This window comes from Pseudopipra pipra, unplaced genomic scaffold, assembly GCF_036250125.1.
Source record: "Pseudopipra pipra isolate bDixPip1 unplaced genomic scaffold, bDixPip1.hap1 HAP1_SCAFFOLD_535, whole genome shotgun sequence".
Classification (NCBI taxonomy): Eukaryota; Metazoa; Chordata; class Aves; order Passeriformes; family Pipridae; genus Pseudopipra; species Pseudopipra pipra.
The window spans coordinates 7,501-28,068 of NW_026991019.1; the positions used below are offsets into that span (position 1 = coordinate 7,501).

Below are 20,568 nucleotides of genomic sequence, written 5' to 3' on the forward strand. Positions count from 1 at the left end.
GCACGGGGACACGCCTGGCACGGGGACACGCCCATCACGGGGACACACCCGGCACGGGGACACGCCCATCACGGGGACATGCCCGGCACAGGGACACGCCCATCATGGGGACACGCCCATCATGGGGACACGCCCGTCACGGGGACACGCCCGGCACGGGGACACGCCCATCACGGGGCACGGCGGGGACGGGGCGGGGGTACGGGGGGGATGGGGGGTGGGTTTGGGGTTTGGGTTGGGATGTGGGGTGGGATGTAGGTTTGGGGTCAGCAGGGAGGTCATGGGGGGGGGGGATGTGGGTTTGGGGGTGGGATATTGGGGTGGGATGTGGGTTTGGGGTCACCAGGGAGGTCACAGCGGTGGGATGGGGTGGGGAGGAGTTTGGGAGTCACCAGTGAGGATGTGGGGGTGGGATGTGGGTTTGGGGGTGGGATGTGGGTTTGGGGTCACCAGTGAGGATGTGGGGTGGGATGTGGGTTTGGGGTCAGCAGTGAGGACACAGTGTGGGGGTGTGGGTTTGGGGTCACCAGTGAGGTCATAGTGGTGGGATGTGGGTTTGGGGTCACCACAGAGGATGTTGGGGTGGGATGTGGGTTTGGGGGTGGGATGTGGGTTTGGGGGTGGGATGTGGGGTGGGATGTGGGTTTGGGGTCACCAGGGAGGTCACAGGGGTGGGATGTGGGTTTGGGGGGTCACTATCGAGAACGGGGCGATGGGATGTGGGTTTGGGGTCACGGTCGACGAGACCACAGCCAGGGGGGGATGTGGTTTTGGGTGCCCCCAGTGAGACCCCGGTGAGGAGCCGTGTCTGGGGACACGGCCAAGGGGAAGGTGACCATGAGAGACGTGGTTTTGGGGGCACCACTGACAACGGGGTGATGGGACATGGTTGGGGACAGAATCAATGAGACCATGGCCATGGGGGATGCAGTTTTGGGGCCACCATTGCCAATGGGGTGATGGGACGTGGTTGGGGACACAGCCAATGGTTGGAGACACCATCAATGACACCATGGCCATGGGGGACGTGGTTTTGGGGGCACCATTGACAACGGGGTGATGGGATGTTGGTTGGGGACACGGTCAAGGAGGGACGTGGGTTTGGGTGCCACCAGTAAGACCGTGGTGATGGGACATGGTTGGGGACACCATCAATGACACCATGGCCATGGGGGACGTGGTTTTGGGGGCACCATTGACAACGGGGTGATGGGACATGGTTGGAGACACGGTCAATGACACCATGGCCATGGGGGACGTGGTTTTGGGGGCACCACCAAGAACGGGGTGATGGGATGTGGCTGGGGACACGGTCAAGGAGGGACGTGGGTTTGGGTGCCACCAGTAAGACCGTGGTGATGGGACATGGTTGGGGACACCATTGACAGTGGGGTGATGGGACGTGGTTGGGGACATGGTCAATGACACCATGGCCATGAGAGATGTGTTTGGGGCCACCATTGCCAATGGGGTGATGGGACGTGGTTGGGGACAGAATCAATGACACCATGGCCATGGGGGACGAGGTTTTGGGGGCACCATTGCCAATGGGGTGATGGGACATGGTTGGGACACGGTCAATGACACTGTGGCCACGAGGGACATGGTTTTGGGGGCACCATTGACAGTGGGGTGATGGGACATGGTTGGGACATGGCCAATGACACCATGGCCATGGGGGACGTGGTTTTGGGGGCACCACTGACAATGGGGTGATGGGACGTGGTTGGGGACATGGTCAATGGTCGGGGACAGAAACAATGAGACCGTGGCCATGGGGGACGTGGTTTTGGGGGCACCATTGACAATGGGGTGACGGGACATGGTTGGGGACACCGTCAATGAGACCATGGCCATGAGGGACGTGGTTTTGGGGGCACCATTGCCAATGGGGTGATGGGACGTGGTTGGGGACATGGCCAATGACACCATGGCCATGGGGGACGTGGTTTTGGGGGCACCATTGACAACGGGGTGATGGGACGTGGTTGGGGACATGGCCAATGACACCGTGGCCACGGGGGACGTGGTTTTGGGGGCACCACTGACAATGGGGTGATGGGACGTGGTTGGGGACACCATCAATGACACCATGGCCATGGGGGACAGGGGTTTGGGGGCACCATTGCCAATGGGGTGATGGGACATGGTTGGGACACGGTCAACGACACCATGGCCACGGGGGGACGTGGTTTTGGGGGCACCACCAAGAACGGGGTGATGGGACATGATCAGGGGGGTTGGCCGGGACCATCGGGGTCACTGAGACCAACGACCCGTGGGGGTGTCAGGGGGTGACAGAACACCTTGGTTACACCCCAGATGCCCCCTGATGCCCCCCAGGTGCCCCCCGCTGCCCCCCAGGTGCCCCCCAGATGCCCCCCGATGCCCCCCGGTGCCCCCCCGATGCCCCCCAGATGCCCCCCAGTGCCCCCCGGTGCCCCCGGTGCCCCGTGCCCACCTTCTCGTCGCGCACGTCGTCGGGGTCGGTGGAGGCGGGTTTCTCCATGGCCACCAGGCACAGCAGCTGCAGGAGGTGGTTCTGCATCACGTCCCTGGGGGGGAAACCGCCGCTGCCACGGGGGGCCGGGGGGGCACCGGCACCCTTGGGGACCCCCTGGGACCCCCCTGGACTCTTGGGGACCCCCCTGGATCCTTGGGGACCTGCTGGAGACCCTGCGACCCTCATGGATCCTTGGGGAACCCTTGGGGATCCCCCTGGACCCTTGGGGACCCCCTGGGGACCCTGGGACCCCCATGGACACTTGGGGACCCCCCGGTGACCCTGTGACCCTCATGGATCCTTGGGGAACCCTTGGGGACCCCCCTGGACCCTTGGGGACCCTGGGACCCCCATGGACACTTGGGGACCCCCCAGTGACCCTGTGACCCTCATGGACCCTTGGGGACCCCCCTGGACCCTTGGGGACCCCCCTGGACCCTTGGGGACCTGCTGGGGACTGTGGGACCCCCATAGACCCTTGGGGACCCCCTGGGGACTGTGGGACACCCATAGACTCTTGGGGACCCCCTGGGGACCCTGGGACACCCATGGACCCTTGGGGACCCTATGGGGACCTGGGGACCCTCATGGACCCTTGGGGACCCCCCTGGGGACCTCTTGGACCCCCTAATGACCCTGAGGACCCCCTGGTGACCTCCTGGACCCCCTGATGACCCTGGGACCCCAAGGACCCTTGGGGACCTGCTGGGGACTGTGGGACCCTCATGGACCCTTGGGGCGCCCCTGGGGCCTGTGGGACCTGCTGGAGACCCCCCTGGACCCTTGGGGACCCCCTGGGGACCCCCCTGGACCCTTGGGGACCCCCTGGGGACCCTGGGACCCCCATGAGCCCTTGGGGACCTGCTTGGGACCCCCATGCACCCTTGGTGACCCTCTGGAGACCCTGCGACCCTCATGGACCCTTGGGGACCTGCTGGGGACCCCCATAGACCCTTGGGGACCCCCTGATGACCCTGGGACCCCCATGGACCCTTGGGGACCCCCCTGGACCCTTGGGGACCTGCTGGGGACCCTCATGGATGCTTGGGGACCTGCTGGGGACTGTGGGACCCCCAGGGACCCTTGGGGACCCCCTGGTGACCTCCTGGATCCCCTGGTGACCCCTGATGACCCCTGGGACCCCCTGTTGACCCCTTAGCTCCCCTGATGACCCTGGTGACCCCTGATGACCTCTGGGACTCCCTGCTGACCCCTGGGACCCCCCGGTAACCCCTGTGACCCCCTGCTGACCCCTTGGCTCCCCTGATGACCCTGGTGACCCCCAGTGACCCTGGTGACCCCTGGGACCCCCCGGTAACCTCTGTGCCCCCCGCTGACCCCTTGGCTCCCCCGATGACCCTAGTGACCCCTGATGACCTCTGGGACCCCCTGATGACCCCTGGGACCCCCTGCTGACCCCTTGGCTCTCCTGATGACCCTGGTGACCCCTGATGACCCCTGGGACTCCCTGCTGACCCCTGGGACCCCCCAGTAACCTCTGTGCCCCCCTGCTGACCCCTTGGCTCCCCTGATGACCCTGGTGACCCCTGATGACCTCTGGGACCCCCTGATGACCCCTTGGCTCTCCTGATGACCCTGGTGACCCCTGACGACCTCTGGGACCCCCTGGTAACCCTTGCGACCCCCTGCTGACCCCTTGGCTCCCCTGATGACCCTGGTGACCCCTGATGACCTCTGGGACTCCCCTGATGACCTCTGGGACTCCCCCGATGACCCTGGTGACCCCTGGTGACCCCAGTGACCCCCTGCCCCCCCGTGGTGCCCCGGACTGACCGGATGATGCCAAAGTCGTCGAAGTACCCCCCGCGGCCCTCGGTGCCAAAGGGCTCCTTGAAGGTGAGGACGACGCAGGCGACGTTGTCCCGGTTCCAGATGGGCCCAAAGATCCTGTTCCCGAACCTGGGGGGGCACCCGGGTCACACCCTGGCACCCCCTGGCACCCACTGTGACCCGGGTCACCTCCTGGCACCTCCTGTCACCCCTGGGTCACCCGGGTCACATCCTGGCACATCCTGGCACCTCCTGGCACCCGGGTCACATCCTGGCACACCCTGGCACCCCCTGGCACCCACTGTGACCCGGGTCACCTCCTGGCACCTCCTGGCACCCGGGTCACACCCTGGCACCCCCTGGCACCTGGGTCACCCGGGTCACATCCTGGCACCGTGGTCACCTACTGTCACCCCTGGGTCACCCGGGTCACATCCTGGCACCTCCTGGCACCCGGGTCACATCCTGGCACCTCCTGCCACCTCCTGTCACCGCCGTCACCCACTGTCACCCTTGGGTCACATCCTGGCATCGCCGTCACCCACTGTGACCCCTCTGTCACCCGGGTCACACCCTGTCACCTCCTGTCACCTCTTGGCACCTGGGTCACCCCTGGGTCACCCGGGTCACATCCTGGCACCTCCTGGCACCACAGTCACCCCCTGTCACCCCTCTGTCACCCAGGTCACATCCCGGCACCGCGGGCACCCACTGTCACCCCAATGTCACCCGGGTCACATCCTGGCACCTCCTGTCACCCCTCTGTCACCCGGGTCACCTCCTGGCACCGCAGTCACCCACTGTCACCCCTGGGTCACCCAGGTCACATCCTGGCACCTCTCTGTCACCTGGGTCATCTTCTGGCACCTCCTGGCACCTCCTGGCACATCCTGGCACCCGGGTCACCCACTGTCACCCCTCTGTCACCCACTGTCACCCGGATCACACCCTGGCACCACAGTCACCCACTGTCACCCCTGGGTCACCCAGGTCACATCCTGGCACCACAGTCACCCACTGTCACCCCTGGGTCACCCGGGTCACATCCTGGCACCTCCTGTCACCTCCTGGCATCTGGGTCACCTCCTTGTCACCTGGGTCATCTCCTGTCACCTCCTGTCACGTGGGTCATCTCCTCCTGTCACCTCCTGGCACCTGGGTGACCTGGGTCACCTCCTGTCACCTGTGTCACCTGGGTCACCTCCTGTCACCTGTGTCACCTGGGTCACCCCTCTGTCACCCGGGTCACATCCTGGCACCTCCTGTCACCTCCTGGCACCTGGGTCACCCACTGTCACTTGGGTCATCTCCCCCAATGTCCCCAATGTCCCCGTGTCCCCCCATGTCCCCGTGCCCACCGTAGCACCATGAGGCTCTGCACCATCTCCTTGCCCAGGTAATGGTCCATCCTGTAGATCCAATGTCCCCAATGTCCCCCCAATGTCCCCCCAATGTCCCCCCAATGTCCCCATGTCCCCGTGCCCACCATAGCACCATGAGGCTCTGCACCATCTCCTTGCCCAGGTAATGGTCCATCCTGTAGATCCAATGTCCCCAATGTCCCCCAATGTCCCCCCAATGTCCCCAATGTCCCTGTGTCCCCCCAATGTCCCCCCATGTCCCCGTGCCCACCGTAGCACCATGAGGCTCTGCCCCATCTCCTTGCCCAGGTAATGGTCCATCCTGTAGATCCAATGTCCCCAATGTCCCTGTGTCCCCCCAATGTCCCCCCAATGTCCCCAATGTCCCCAATGTCCCTGTGTCCCCCCAATGTCCCCGTGTCCCCCCATGTCCCACCGTAGCACCATGAGGCTCTGCACCATCTCCTTGCCCAGGTAATGGTCCATCCTGTAGATCCAATGTCCCCCCAATGTCCCCAATGTCCCCCCAATGTCCCCAATGTCCCTGTGTCCCCCCAATGTCCCCATGTCCCCCCATGTCCCCGTGCCCACCGTAGCACCATGAGGCTCTGCACCATCTCCTTGCCCAGGTAATGGTCCATCCTGTAGATCTGTCACCCCTCAGTGTCCCCAATGTCCCCGTGTCCCCCCATGTCCCCGTGCCCACCGTAGCACCATGAGGCTCTGCACCATCTCCTTGCCCAGGTAATGGTCCATCCTGTAGATCTGTCACCCCTCAGTGTCCCCAATGTCCCCCCAATGTCCCCATGTCCCCGTGCCCACCGTAGCACCATGAGGCTCTGCACCATCTCCTTGCCCAGGTAATGGTCCATCCTGTAGATCTGCTCCTCCCGGAACAGGGAGCTCAGATGCTCCGACAGCTCCTCCGAGGAGCGAAGGTCCCGCCCAAACGGCTTCTCCACGATCACCCGGTTCCACCTGGGCACGGGACAGGGCACAGCTCAGGGGGATGGGGGACAGCACAGGGGGACAGGGGATGTCACAGGGGACAGGGGACAGCTCAGGGGGACGGGGGACAGCACAGGGGGACACACAGGGGACAGGGGACAGCTCAGGGGGATGGGGGACAGCAGAGGGGACAGCTCAGGGGACAGGGGACAGCTCAGGGGACAGGGGACAGCTCAGGGGACACAGAGGGGACAGCTCAGGGGACAGGGGACAGCAGAGGGGACAGGGGACATCAGAGGGGACAGGGGACAGCACAGGGGACAGGGGACATCAGAGGGGACAGGGGACAGCACAGGGGACACAGAGGGGACATCAGAGGGGACAGGGGACAGCACAGGGGACAGGGGACATCAGAGGGGACAGGGGACAGCACAGGGGACACAGAGGGGGTCAGGGGACATCAGAGGGGGGTGAGGGACATGGGGGACACAGGGGAACAGGGGACATGAGAGGGGCACAGGGGACATGTGGACACGGACGTGGATGAAGGACATGGACAGACAAGGACACAGGGACACAGAGGGACACAGGGGACAGAGAGGGGAACAGGGGACACAGGGGGACACAGAGAGGGACACACGGGGGGACAGGGGACACAGGGGACATCAGAGGGGGTGGGGGACACACGGACACAGATCCGGACAGACGTGAGCACGAGAGATGTGGGGGGACACGGACACAGAGAGGGGCCCCCAGCCCAGCCCGTGTCCCCACTTGTCCCCAATGTCCCCCCATCCCCAGTGTCCCTCATGTCCCCCAATGTCCCCATCACTGACCCCTGTCCCACGCAGTGGTCCCACAGGTGACAGGTGTGTCTCCAATGTCCCCCCAATATCCCCCCAATGTCCCCAATGTCCCCCCAATATCCCCCCAATGTCCCCAATGTCCCCCCAATATCCCCCCAATGTCCCCAATGTCCTCCCAATGTCCCCCATGTCCCCCCAATGTCCCCCCAATGTCCCCATGTCACTGACCCCTGTCCCATGCAGTGCTCCCGCAGGTTCCTGGTCACAGGTGTGTCCCCAATCCCCCAATGTCCCCCCAATGTCCCCCAATGCCCCCCCATGTCCCCCCCAGTGTCACTGACCCCTGTCCCATGCAGTGCTCCCTGAGGTTCCTGGTGACAGGTGTGTCCCCAATGTCCCCAGGTGTCCCCCATGTCCCCATGTCACTGACCCCTGTCCCATGCAGTGCTCCCGCAGGTTCCTGGTCACAGGTGTGTCCCCAGGTGTCCCCAATGTCCCCCCAATGTCCCCAATGTCCCCCCATGTCCCCCCCAGTGTCACTGACCCCTGTCCCATGCAGTGCTCCCTGAGGTTCCTGGTGACAGGTGTGTACACGCTGGGGGGCAGGGCCAGGTAGAAGAGCCGGTGGGCGCGAGACCCCCCGGGCAGGGCCTGCAGGTGGGAGTTGAGGGCCCGGAACGAGGCCTCGTCCCCGTATTGGCCCCGAACGAAGCTCTGCAGGGACAGGAACGACTCCAGCCGGGGCTCATCCTCGGGGGTCACCTGGACAGGTGGGACAGGTGGGACAGGTGAGATACAGGTGGGACAGGTGGGACAGGAACGAGGCCTCGTCCCCGTATTGGCCCCGAACGAAGCTCTGCAGGGACAGGAACGACTCCAGCCGGGGCTCATCCTCAGGGGTCACCTGGACAGGTGAGAGGGGACAGGTTGGGACAGGTGAGATACAGGTGGGACAGGTGGGACAGGTGAGATACAGGTGGGACAGGTGGGACAGGAACGAGGCCTCGTCCCCGTATTGGCCCCGCACGAAGCTCTGCAGGGACAGGAACGACTCCAGCCGGGGCTCATCCTCGGGGGTCACCTGGGACAGGTGAGAGGGGGACAGGTGAGATACAGGTGGGACAGGTGAGAGGGGACAGGTGGGACAGGTGAGATACAGGTGGGACAGGTGAGAGGGGACAGGTAAGAGGGGCCAGGTGGGCCAGGTGAGAGACAAAAGGGGACACAGGGCCAGGACCGCAGCCAGGAGGGGCCTGTCCTCGGGGGTCACCTGAGCACACCTGAGACAGGTAAGAGGAGACACCTGGGTCCAGTTCACACCCACCTTTAGGCCCAGGTTCAGCCCAGGTTTAGCTCAGGTTTAGGCCTAAACTCAGCCCAGGTTGAGACCCAGATCCAGGCCAGATCCAGCTCAGGTTTATGCCCAGGTTTAGGCCCAGGTCCAGCCCAGTTTCAGGTCCAGGTTCAGACCAGGTCCAGCCCAGGTTTAGGTCCAGGCTCAGCCCGAGTCCAGGACAGGTTTAGACTCAGATCCAGCCCAGGTTTAGGTCAAGTTTAAAACTAGACTCAGCCCAGGTCCAGCCCAGTTTGAGCCCAGGTCCAGCCCAGGTTTAGGCCCAGATCCAGTCCAAGTTTAGACTCAGGTTCAGCCCAGGTCCAGCCCAGGTTTAGGCCCAGATCCAGTCCAAGTTTAGACTCAGGTTCAGCCCAGGTCCATCCCAGGTTTAGGCCCAGGTTCAGCCCAAGTTGAGGCCCAGGTTCAGTCCAGGTTTAGGCCCAGATCCAGTCCAAGTTTAGACTCAGATCCAGCCCAGGTTCAGCCCAGTTTTAGCCCAGGTTTAGGCCCAGGTCCAGCCCAGGTCCAGCCCAGGTCCAGCCCAGGTCCAGCCCAGATTTAGGCCCAGGCCCATCCCAGTTTTAGCCCAGGTTTAGCCCAGTTTTAGCCCAGATCCAGCCCAGATTTAGGCTCAAGCACAGCCCAGGTTCAGCCCAGTTTTAGCCCAGGTTTAGATTCAGATCCAGCCCAGGTTTAGGCCCAGGTCCAGTCCAGGTTTAGACTCAGACCCAGCCCAGATTTAGACTCAGATTCAGCCCAGGTTTAGGTCCAAGTTTAGGCCCAGGTTTAGGTCCAGATCCAGGCCAGGTTTAGGCCCAGGCTCAGCCCAGATCTAGGCCCAAGCACAGCCCAGGTCCAGCCCAGGTTTAGGTCCAGATCCAGCCCAGGTTCAGCCCAGTTTTAGCCCAGCTTTAGGCCCAGGTTCAGCCCAGATTTAGACTCAGATCCAGCCCAGTTTTAGCCCAGGTTTAGGCCCAGGTTCAGCCCAGGTTTAGGCCCAGGCCCATCCCAGTTTTAGCCCAGGTTTAGGCCCAGTTTTAGACCCAGATCCAGCCCAGGTCCAGCCCATGTTTAGATTCAGATCCACCCCAGTTTTAGCCCAGGTCCAGCCCAGGTCCAGCCCAGGTCGAGCCCAGGTCCAGCCCAGATTTAGGCCCAGGTTTAGGCCCAGTTTTAGCCCAGGTCCAGCCCGGTTTTAGCCCAAGTCCACCCCAGGTCCAGCCCAGGTTTAGGCCCAGGTTTAGCCCAGTTTTAGCCCAGTTTTAGCCCAGTTTTAGCCCAGATTTAGGCCCAGATCCAGCCCAGGCCCAGCCCAGTTTTAGCCCAGTTTTAGCCCAGGTTCATCCCAGTTTTAGCCCAGTTTTAGCCCAGGTTTAGGCCCAGATCCAGCCCAGTTTTAGCCCAGTTTTAGCCCAGGCCCAGCCCAGTTTTAGCCCAGTTTTAGCCCAGTTTTAGCCCAGTTTTAGCCCAGCTTTAGGCCCAGTCCCCCCCAGGCCCCTGCCGTGTCCCACCTTGAGGTGGGGCAGCGTCTGCTCCCGGATCAGCTCCACCGACAGCGGCGACCGCGCGAAGCCGACGACCCGCGTCGCGTCCGGGAGGAGCCCGTCCCGGAACAGCCACCTGGGGGGACACCCACGTCACCTGGGGGCACCTGGGGGTCACCTGGGTCACCTGGGGTCACACCTGGGTCACCTGGGGTCACCTGGGGTCACCACCCCCCCAGGGACAGGGACAGGGGCATCGGGGAGGAGCCCGTCCCGGAACAGCCACCTGGGGGGACACCCGGGTCACCTGGGGACACCTGGGGTCACACTTGGGTCACCTGGGGTCACACCTGGGTCACCTGGGGTCACACCTGGGGGTCACCTGGGGTCACACCTGGGTCACCACCCCCCCCCAGCGACAGGGACAGGGGCATCAGGGAGGAGCCCGTCCCGGAACAGCCACCTGGGGGGACACCTGGGGGTCACCTGGGGGCACCTGGGGGTCACCTGGGGTCACACCTGGGTCACCTGGGGGTCACCTGGGGTCACCCCCCCCCCCCAGGGACAGGGACAGGGGCATCAGGGAGGAGCCCGTCCCGGAACAGCCACCTGGGGGGACACCTGGGTCACCTGGGGACACCTGGGGGTCACCTGGGGGCACCTGGGGGTCACCTGGGTCACCTGGGGACACCTGGGGGTCACCTGTGTCACCTGGGGTCACACCTGGGTCACCTGGGGTCACACCTGGGTCACCATCCCCCCCCAGGGACAGGGACAGGGGCATTGGGGAGGAGCCTGTCCTGGAACAGCCACCTGGGGGTCACCTGGGTCACCTGGGGACACCTGGGGGTCACCTGGGTCACCTGGGGGGTCACCTGGGTCACCTGGGGTCACACCTGTGTCACCTGGGGTCACACCTGGGTCACCTGGGGGTCACACCTGGGGGGCACCTGGGGGTCAGCTGGGGGCACCTGGGGGTCACCTGGGGTCACACCTGGGTCACCTGGGGTCACACCTGGGGTCACACCTGGGTCACCACCCCCCCCCAGGGAGAGGGACAGTGGCATTGGGGAGGAGCCTGTCATGGAACAGCCACCTGGAGGGACACCTGGGGGTCACCTGGGGTCACACCTGGGTCACTGACACCCCCTGTGTCACCTGGGGTCACCTGGGGACACCTGGGGAACACCTGTGTCACCTGGGGGTCACACCTGTGTCTCCTGGGGTCACACCTGGGTCACTGACACCCCCCTGTGTCACCTGAGGGGTCACCTGTGTCTCCTGGGGTCACACCTGGGTCACTGACACCCCCCTGTGTCACCTGGGGGTCACCTGTGTCACCTAGGGGGACACCTGTGTCACCTGGGGGTCACCTGGGGTCACACCTGTGTCACCTGGGGTCACACCTGTGTCACCACCCCCCCCAGGGACAGGGACAGGGGCATCAGGGAGGAGCCCGTCCCGGAACAGCCACCTGGGGGGACACCCGGGTCACCTGGGGGCACCTGGGGGTCACCTGTGTCACCTGGGGGTCACACCTGTGTCACCTGGGGTCACACCTGGGTCACCTGGGGTCACACCTGGGGTCACACCTGTGTCACCACCCCCCCCAGGGACAGGGACAGGGGCATCAGGGAGGAGCCTGTCCCGGAACAGCCACCTGGGGGGACACCTGGGTCACCTGGGGACACCTGGGGGTCACCTGGGTCACCTGGGGTCACACCTGGGTCACTGACACCCCCTTGTGTCACCTGGGAATATCCATGTCACCTGAGGGGTCACCTGTGTCACCTGGGTCACTGACACCCCCCTGTGTCACACCTGAGGGGTCCCCTGTGTCACCTGAGGGGTCACCTGTGTCTCCTGGGGTCACATCTGGGTCACTGACACCCCCCTGTGTCATCTGGGGGTCACCTGTGTCACCTAGGGGGACACCTGTGTCACCTGGGGGTCACCTGGGGTCACACCTGTGTCACCACCCCCCCCCCAGGGACAGGGGCATCAGGGAGGAGCCCGTCCCGGAACAGCCACCTGGGGGGACACCTGTGTCACCTGGGGGCACCTGGGTCACTGACACCCCCCGTGTCACCTGGGGACACCTGTGTCACCTGTGGGGTCACCTGGGGTCACACCTGGGGGCACACCTGTGTCACTGACACCCCCCTGTGTCACCTGTGTCACACCTGAGGGGTCCCCTGTGTCACCTGAGGGGTCACTTGTGTCTCCTGGGGTCACACCTGTGTCACTGACACCCCCCTGTGTCACCTGTGTCACACCCCCCACCCAGGGACAGGAACAGCCCCCTGGGGACACCTGTGTCACCTGAGGGGTCACACCTGGGTCACTGACACCCCCCTGTGTCACCTGGGGTCACACCTGTGTCACCTGTGTCACCTGTGGGGTCACCTGGGGTCACACCTGGGGCACACCTGTGTCACTGACCCCCCCCTGTGTCACCTGGGGGTCACCTGCATCACCTGAGGGGTCACTTGGGGTCACACCTCTGTCACCTGGGGGGTCACAGCTGTGTCACCTGGGGACACCTGGGATCACACCTGGGTCACTGACACCCCCCTGTGTCACCTGTGTCACCTGGGGTCACACCTGGGGTCACACCTGAGTCCCCAGTGTCCCCCCAACCCCCCCAAATCCCCCCCAAATCCCCCCAAATCCCCCCCAAATCCCCCAACCCCCCCAAACCCCCCCACCCCCCCCAGTGTCCCTTTGGTACCAGATCGTGGGGTAGATTTTCTTCCGGGCCAGGTCACCCTGTGGGGGGAGGGGCCGTCAGAGGGGGGGGAGGGGCCATCAGAGGGGGGGGAGGGGCCATCGGAGGTGTGGGAGGGGCCATTGGAGGGGGGAGGGGCCGTCAGAGGGGGGGAGGGGCCATTGGGGGGGAGGGGTCACCAGAGATGAGTGAGGGGTTATGGGGGGAGGGGCTGAAGTGAGTGGGAGGAGGGGCCATTTGAGGTGGGGGAGGGGCCATTTGAGGTGGGGGAGGGGCCACTAGAGGGGGGAGGGGCCATTAGAGGTGGGGGAGGGGTGATTAGAGGAGGAGGAGGAGTGATTAGAGGGGGAGGGGCCATTGGAGGGGGAAGGGGTGATTAAATGTGGGGGGAGGGGCCATTAGAGGTGGGGGAGGGGTGATTAGAGGAGGAGGAGGAGTGATTAGAGGGGGAGGGGCCATTGGAGGGGGAAGGGGTGATTAAATGTGGGGGGAGGGGCCATTAGAGGGGGGGAGGGGCCATTAGAGGTGGGGGGAGGGGTGATTAGAGGTGGGGGAGGGACCATTAGAGGGGAGAGGGGTGATTAGAGGGGGAGGGGCCATTGGAGGGGGAAGGGGTGATTAAATGTGGGGGGAGGGGCCATTGGAGGTGGGGGAGGGGCCTTTGGAGGTGGGGGAGGGGCCATTAGAGGGGGGAGGGGCCATTACAGGGGGGAGGGGTGATTAGAGATGGGGGAGGGGTGATTAGAGAGGGGGGAGGAGCCATTATAGGGGGGAGGGGTGACCAGAGGTGGGGGAGGGGTGATTAGAGGGGGAGGGGCCTTTGGAGTTGGGGGAGAAGTGATTAGAGGTGGGGGAGGGGCTGAAATGGGTGGGGGAGGGGCCACAGGAGGTGGGGGAGGGGCCATTGGAGGCAGAGGAGGGGGGATTAGAGAGGGGAGGGGCCATGGGAGGTGGGGGAGGGGCCATGGGAGGTGGGGGAGGGGCCATGGGAGGTGGGGGAGGGGCCATGGGAGGTGTGTGGGGTGATCAGAGGTGGGGGAGGGGCCGGGGTGGGGTGGGGGGAGGGGCAGAGGCCTCACCCCACTTTGTCCCCGCCCCTCCCCCACCCCGGCGGGTGCTGAGTCAGGGTGGGGGCGGGGCCGCCCCTCCCCCCCCGGGTGTTTAATTAGGGCCGTTGTTGTGTAATGAGGGGGGGGAGGGGAGGGGGGAGGGGACCGGAAGTTGGGGACAGGGCGGGGGGTGGGGGAGGGGCGGGCGGGGCACCCCGAGATCTTCCCTTTCCCCTCCCCCACCCCCCAAGGGCGTTGGGGCGGCCGCCCCTCCCCCCACACCCCCGGAAACACCAAATTAACCCCAAAGGCACCAAAATAACCCCAAAACACCCCAAAATAACCCAAAACACCCCAAAATACCCCCCAAAACCCCAAATTACCCCCGAAACACCCAAAAATAACCCCAAACCACCCCAAATTAACCCCAAAACACCCCAAAATAACCCCAAAACATCCCAAATTACCCCAAAACATCCCAAATTACCCCCAAAACACCCCAAAATAACCCAAAACACCCCAAAATAACCCCAAAACATCCAAAAATAACCCCCAAACACCCCAAAATACCCCCCAAAACCCCAAAGTAACCCCAAATAACCCCAAAATAACCCCAAAACATCCCAAAATAACCCCAAAACATCCCAAAATAACCCCAACGACCCCAAATAACCCCCAACGACCCCAAATAACCCCCAACCCCCCAAATAACCCCGAAGACCCCAAATTACCCCCAAAACCCCCCAAATCACCCCCAGTGACCCCAAAGAACCCCCAAAGTCCCCAAAATAACCCCAACGACCCCAAATAACCCCCAAAGACCCCAAATTACTCCCCAAACTCCCCAAAATAACCCCAACCCCCCCAAATAACCCCCAATGACCCCAAATAACCCCAAAGACCCCAAATAACCCCAAAATAACACCAAGGACCCCAAATAACCCCCAAACCCCCAAATAACCCCCAATGATCCCAAATAACCCCCAACCCCCTGAAATAACCCCAACGACCCAAATAACCCCAAAGACCCCAAATAACCCCCTATGACCCCAAATTACACCCAAATTACACCCAAAGACCCCAAATAACCCCCAAAGTCCCCAAAATAACCCCAAAGACGCCAAATTACCCCCTAAAGACCCCAAATTACCCCCAAAGATCCCAAAATACCCCCAATTAACCCCAAAGACCCCAAATTACCCCCAACCCCCCCAAATTACCCCAAACCCCCAAATAACCCCCACTGACCCCCAAATAACTCCCAAAGACCCCAAATTCCCCCCAACCCCCCCCAAAATAACCTCAACGACCCCAAATAACCCCCAACCCCCCCAAATTACTCCCAATGATCCCAAATGACCCCCAAACCCCTCAAAATAACCCCCAAAGACCCCAAATTACCCCCAGAGATCTCAAATTACCTCCAAAACCCCCCCAAAAACCCCAAAGACCCCAAATAAAACCCCAAAACCCCCCAAAATAACCCCCAAAGACCCCAAAATACCCCCCAGTGACCCCAAATAACCCCCAACGACTTCAAATAACCCCCAAGCCCCCAAATAACCCCGAAAGACCCCGAATTACCCCCCAAACCCCCCCCAATTCCACCCAAGCCCCCCCCAAAATAACCCCCAAAGACCCCAATTTTAATCTTTTCATCCCCCAATGTCTCCTTTTACCCTTTTTATTTCCCCCAAATCCCCTTTTACCCCCTCGATTTCCCCCCTAAAATCCCCTTTTGACCCTTTTATCCCCCAATATCCCCATTTAACCCCTTGATTTCTCCCCAATATCTCCTTTTAACCCTTTTATTTTCCTTTAAAATCCCCTTTTAACCCCTTTTATCCCCCAATATCCCCCTTTACCCCCTTTATTTCCCCCAAAAATCCCCTTTTACCCCCTTGATCCCCCCAAAATCCCCTTTTTCCCCTCCTCATCTCCCCCATACCCCCACTTAACCCCAAAATCTTTTTTTAACTCCTTTATTTGTCTCCAAACGACCTTTTCACCTTTTTATCTCTCCAATGTTCCCATTTAACCCCAACAGCTCATTTTAACCCCTTCATTCCCCCAAATCCCCTTTTAACCCTTTTATCCCCCAATATCCCCATTTAACCCCTTGATTTCCCCCTAAAATCCCCTTTAAACCCCTTTATTTCCCCCAAATCCCCTTTTAACCCCTTTGATTTTCCTTTAAAATCCCCTTTTAACCCTTTTATCCCCCAATATCCCCATTTAACCCCTTGATTTCCCCCTAAAATCTCCTTTTAACCCCTTGATTTCCCCCCAGATCCTCTTTTAATTCCTCTATTTCCCCCTAAAATCCCCTTTTAACCCTTTATTTCCCCCCAGTATCCCCATTTAACCCATTTATTTCCCCCAAATCCCCTTTTACCCCCTGGATTTCCCCCTAAAATCCCCTTTTAACCCCTTTTATCCCCCAATATCCCCATTTACCCCCTTTATTTCCCTCTAAAATCCCCTTTTACCCCCTGGATTCCCCCAAAATCCCCTTTTCCCCTCCTCATCTCTCCCATGCCCCCATTTAACCCCAAAATCTTTTTTTAACTCCTTTATTTGTCTCCAAACGACCTTTTCACCTTTTTATCTCTCCAATGTTCCCATTTAACCCCAACAGCTCATTTTAACCCCAACAGCTCATTTTAACCCCTTGATTCCCCCAAATCCCCTTTTAACCCTTTTATCCCCCAATATCCCCATTTAACCCCTTGATTTCCCCCTAAAATCTCCTTTTAACCCCTTGATTTCCCCCAAATCCTCTTTTAATTCCTCTATTTCCCCCTAAAATCCCCTTTAACCCTTTATATCCCCCCAATATCCCCATTTAACCCATTTATTTCCCCCAAATTCCCTTTTACCTTCTTGATTTCCCCCTAAAATCCCCTTTTATCCCCCAAATCCCTTTTTAACCCCTTGATTCCCCCTAAAATCCCCTTTTACCCCCTGGATTTCCCCCTAAAATCCCATTTTAAACCCTTTTATCCCCCAATATCCCCTTTTAACCCCTTTATTTCCCCCCAATATCCCCATTTAACCCATTTATTTCCCCCAAATTCCCTTTTACCTTCTTGATTTCCCCCTAAAATCCCCTTTTATCCCCCAATATCCCCTTTAAACCCCTTTATTTCCCCCAAATCCCCTTTTAACCCCTTTGATTTTCCTTTAAAATCCCCTTTTAACCCCTTTTATCCCCCAATATCCCCATTTAACCCCTCGATTTCCCCCCAAAATCCCCTTTTCCCCTCCTCATCTCTCCAATGCCCCCATTTAACCCCAAAATCTTTTTTTAACTCCTTTATTTGTCTCCAAACGACCTTTTCACCTTTTTATCTCTCCAATGTTCCCATTTAACCCCAACAGCTCATTTTAACCCCAACAGCTCATTTTAACCCCTTCATTTCCCCCAAATCCCCTTTTAACCCTTTTATCCCCCAATAATCCCACTTAACCCCTTGATTTCTTCCTAAAATCCCCTTTAAACCCCTTTACTTCCCCCTAAAATCTCCTTTTAACCCTTTTATTCCCCCCAAATCCCCTTTTAACCCCTTTGATTTTCCTTTAAAATCCCCTTTTAACCCTTTTATCCCCCAATATCCCCATTTAACCCCTTAATTTACCCCTAAAATCCCCTTTTAACCCCTTGATTTCCCTTTAAAATCCCCTTTTAACCCTTTATTTCCCCCCAATATCCCCATTTAACCCATTTATTTCCCCCATATCCCCTTTTACCTTCTTGATTTCCCCCTAAAATCCCCTTTTAATCTTTTTATCTCCCCAATATCCCCATTTAACCCCAACATCTTTTTAACCCCTTTATTTCCCCCAATATCCCCATTTAACCTCTTTATTTCCCCAATATCTCCATTTACTCCCTTGATTTTTCAATATCCCCTTTTAACCCATTTATTTCTTCCAATATCTCCTTTTAACCCCTTTTATTTCTCTCTAAAATCCCTTTTTAACCTTTTTATCCCCCGATATCCCCATTTAACCTCTTTATTTCCCCCAATATCTCCATTTACTACCTTGATTTTTCTCTAAAATCCCCTTTTAACCCCTTGATTCCCCCTAAAATCCCCTTTTTAACCCTTTTATCCCCCAATATCCCTTTTTAACCCATTTATTTCTTCCCAATATCTCCTTTTAACTCCTTTGATTTCCCTTTAAAATCCCCTTTTAACCCTTTCATCCCCCAATAATCCCATTTAACCTCTTTATTTCCCCCAATATCTCCTTTTAAACCCTTTTATTTAACCCTTTTAAACCTTTAAAATTTAACCCTTTAAAATTCCCTTTTAACCCTTTTATCCCCCAAATCTCCTTTTAAACCCCTTGATTTCCCCCCGAACCCCCTCCCTTCCTCCCCAGCCCCCCCAAATCCCCCCTAAATCCCCCCAAACCCCTCTTTACACCCCCCAGCCCCCCCAAATCCCCCCAAATCCCCCCAAACCCCTCTTTACAACCCCCCAGCCCCCCCAAATCCCCCCAAATTCCCTGAATCCCCCCCAAACCCCTCTTTACACCCCCCCAAATCCCCCCTAAATCATCTCTAACTCCCTTTTTAACCCCTTAATTTCCCCCCCAGTCACCCTAAATGCCCCCAAATCCCCTTTTAACCCTTTTATTTCCCCCCAAAATCTCCTTTTAACCCCCTCGTTTCCCCCCCACTTCCCCTTTCAACCCCTTTATTTCCCCCCCAACCCCCCAAATCCCCCCTAAATCCCATTTTAACCCCTTTATTTCCCCCCCAACCCCCCAAATCCCCCCTAACTCCCCTTTTAACCCCTTCCTATCCTCCCCAGCTCCCCCAAATCCCCCCTAAATCCCATTTTAACCCCCTTTATTTCCCCCCCCAAATCCCCCCTAAATCCCATTTTAACCCCTTCCTATCCCCCCAGCCCCCCCAAATCCCCCCTAAATCCCATTTTAACCCCTTTATTTCCCCCCCAAATCCCCCCTAACTCCCCTTTTAACCCCTTCCTATCCCCCCAGCCCCCCCAAATCCCCCCCTAAATCCCCTTTTAACCCCTTCCTATCCCCCCCAACCCCCCAAATCCCCCCTAAATCCCATTTTAACCCCTTCCTATCCCCCCCAGCCCCCCCAATTCCCCCCTAAATCCCATTTTAACCCCTTCCTATCCCCCCCAGCCCCCCCAAATCCCCCCTAAATCCCCTTTCAACCCCTTTATTTCCCCCCCAGCCCCCCCAAATCCCCCCTAAATCCCATTTTAACCCCTTTATTTCCCCCCGAAATCCCCCCCTTTTCCCCCCCAGACTCACAGAAGCCCCCAGGATGACGAGCCCGGGGGGGGGGTGTCAGACCCCTCCAGTGCCCCCCAACCCCCCAAATCCCCCCTAACTCCCCTTTTAACCCGTTTATTTCCCCCCCAGCCCCCCCAAGTCCCCTTTTAACCCCCCGATTCCCCCCCCTACTCCTCTTTCAATTCCTTTATTCCTCCAATATTCTCTTTTAACCCCTTTATTCCTCCAACATCCCCTTTTATTTCCCCCCAGAATCCCCTTTTAAGTCGCTCATTTCCCCCCCACTTCCCCTTTTAACTCCTTTTAACCCCCCATTTCCCCCCTAAACTCCCCTTTTAACCCCTTTATTTCCCCCCCAACCCCCCCAAATCCCCCCCAAACCCCCCCCGGACTCACGGAGGCCCCGAGGATGAGGAGCACATGGGGGTGGCCGCTGAGGAAGGCTCCCCTCCAGTGCCCCCCAAAATCCCCCCCCAACCCCCCAAACCCCTTTGAATCCCCCAAACCCCCCCCAGCCTCCCCCCGGACGACGAGCACATAGGGGTGTCCCACCCGTCCAATGCCCCCCAAATCCCCCCTAACTCCCCTTTCAACCCTTTTATTTCCCCCCAACCCCCCCAAATCCCCCCAAAATCCCCTTTTAACCCCTTTATTTTCCCCCCAATCCCCCCAAATCCTCCCCAAACCCCCATTTCCCCCCCCCCAGACTCACAGAAGCCCCAGGAAGACGAGTCCAGGGGGTGCCCGTTCAGGATGGCACCCCTCCAATGCCCCCCAAAATCCCCCCTAGCCCCCCCAACCCCCCCCCCACCCCTTTGAATCCCTCCAAAACCCCCCCCCAACCCCCCCCGGACTCACAGAAGCCCCAAGGATGATGAGCCCCGGGGGTGTCCCACCCCTCCAATGCCCCCCAACCCCCCCCAATCCCCCCCAACCCCCCCAAACCCCCCTCAACCCCCCCCTAGATAACCCCCAAACCCCCCCTAAGTCCCCCCCCAGCCCCCCCCCCGGACTCACGGAGGCCCCCAGGATGACGAGCACATGGGGGTGTCCCGCCCCTCCAATGCCTCCCAAACCCCCCCAAAATCCCCCCAAAATCCCCCCAACCCCCCCCTAAATCCCTCCAAACCCCCCCAGATCCCCCCAAATCCCCTCTAAACCCCCTCCCGGGCCCTCCCGGACTCACGGAAGCCCCCAGGATGACGAGCACATGGGGGTGGCCGCTGAGGAAGGCTCCCCTCCAGTGCCCCCCAAACCCCTCCAAAATCCCCCGAAACCA

At 59.9% G+C, this 20,568-nt stretch overlaps 2 protein-coding genes across 2 annotated transcripts in view; both read right to left on the minus strand.

Moving 5' to 3' along the window:
• G6PD (glucose-6-phosphate dehydrogenase) overlaps positions 1–20,522 on the minus strand; it is a gene marked incomplete at both ends in the record, with an annotated part of 27,447 nt that extends 6,925 nt beyond the window's left edge. Inside the window, 7 exons of the mRNA XM_064643693.1 lie at positions 2,462–2,555; positions 4,298–4,423; positions 6,478–6,633; positions 7,954–8,171; positions 10,257–10,365; positions 12,961–12,998; positions 20,476–20,522. Of these exons, the coding sequence (XP_064499763.1) occupies positions 2,462–2,555; positions 4,298–4,423; positions 6,478–6,633; positions 7,954–8,171; positions 10,257–10,365; positions 12,961–12,998; positions 20,476–20,522 (788 nt within the window). The remainder of the gene's footprint in view (positions 1–2,461; positions 2,556–4,297; positions 4,424–6,477; positions 6,634–7,953; positions 8,172–10,256; positions 10,366–12,960; positions 12,999–20,475) is intronic.
• LOC135408629 (collagen alpha-4(IV) chain-like) lies at positions 3,417–4,197 on the minus strand (the record flags this gene model as incomplete). The annotated part of the gene is given in 2 exon segments (XM_064643694.1): positions 3,417–4,142; positions 4,144–4,197. Coding segments are annotated over 2 exon segments (780 nt in total), but the record flags the coding sequence as incomplete, so codon positions are not given.
• Positions 20,523–20,568: the final 46 nt, after the last annotated feature.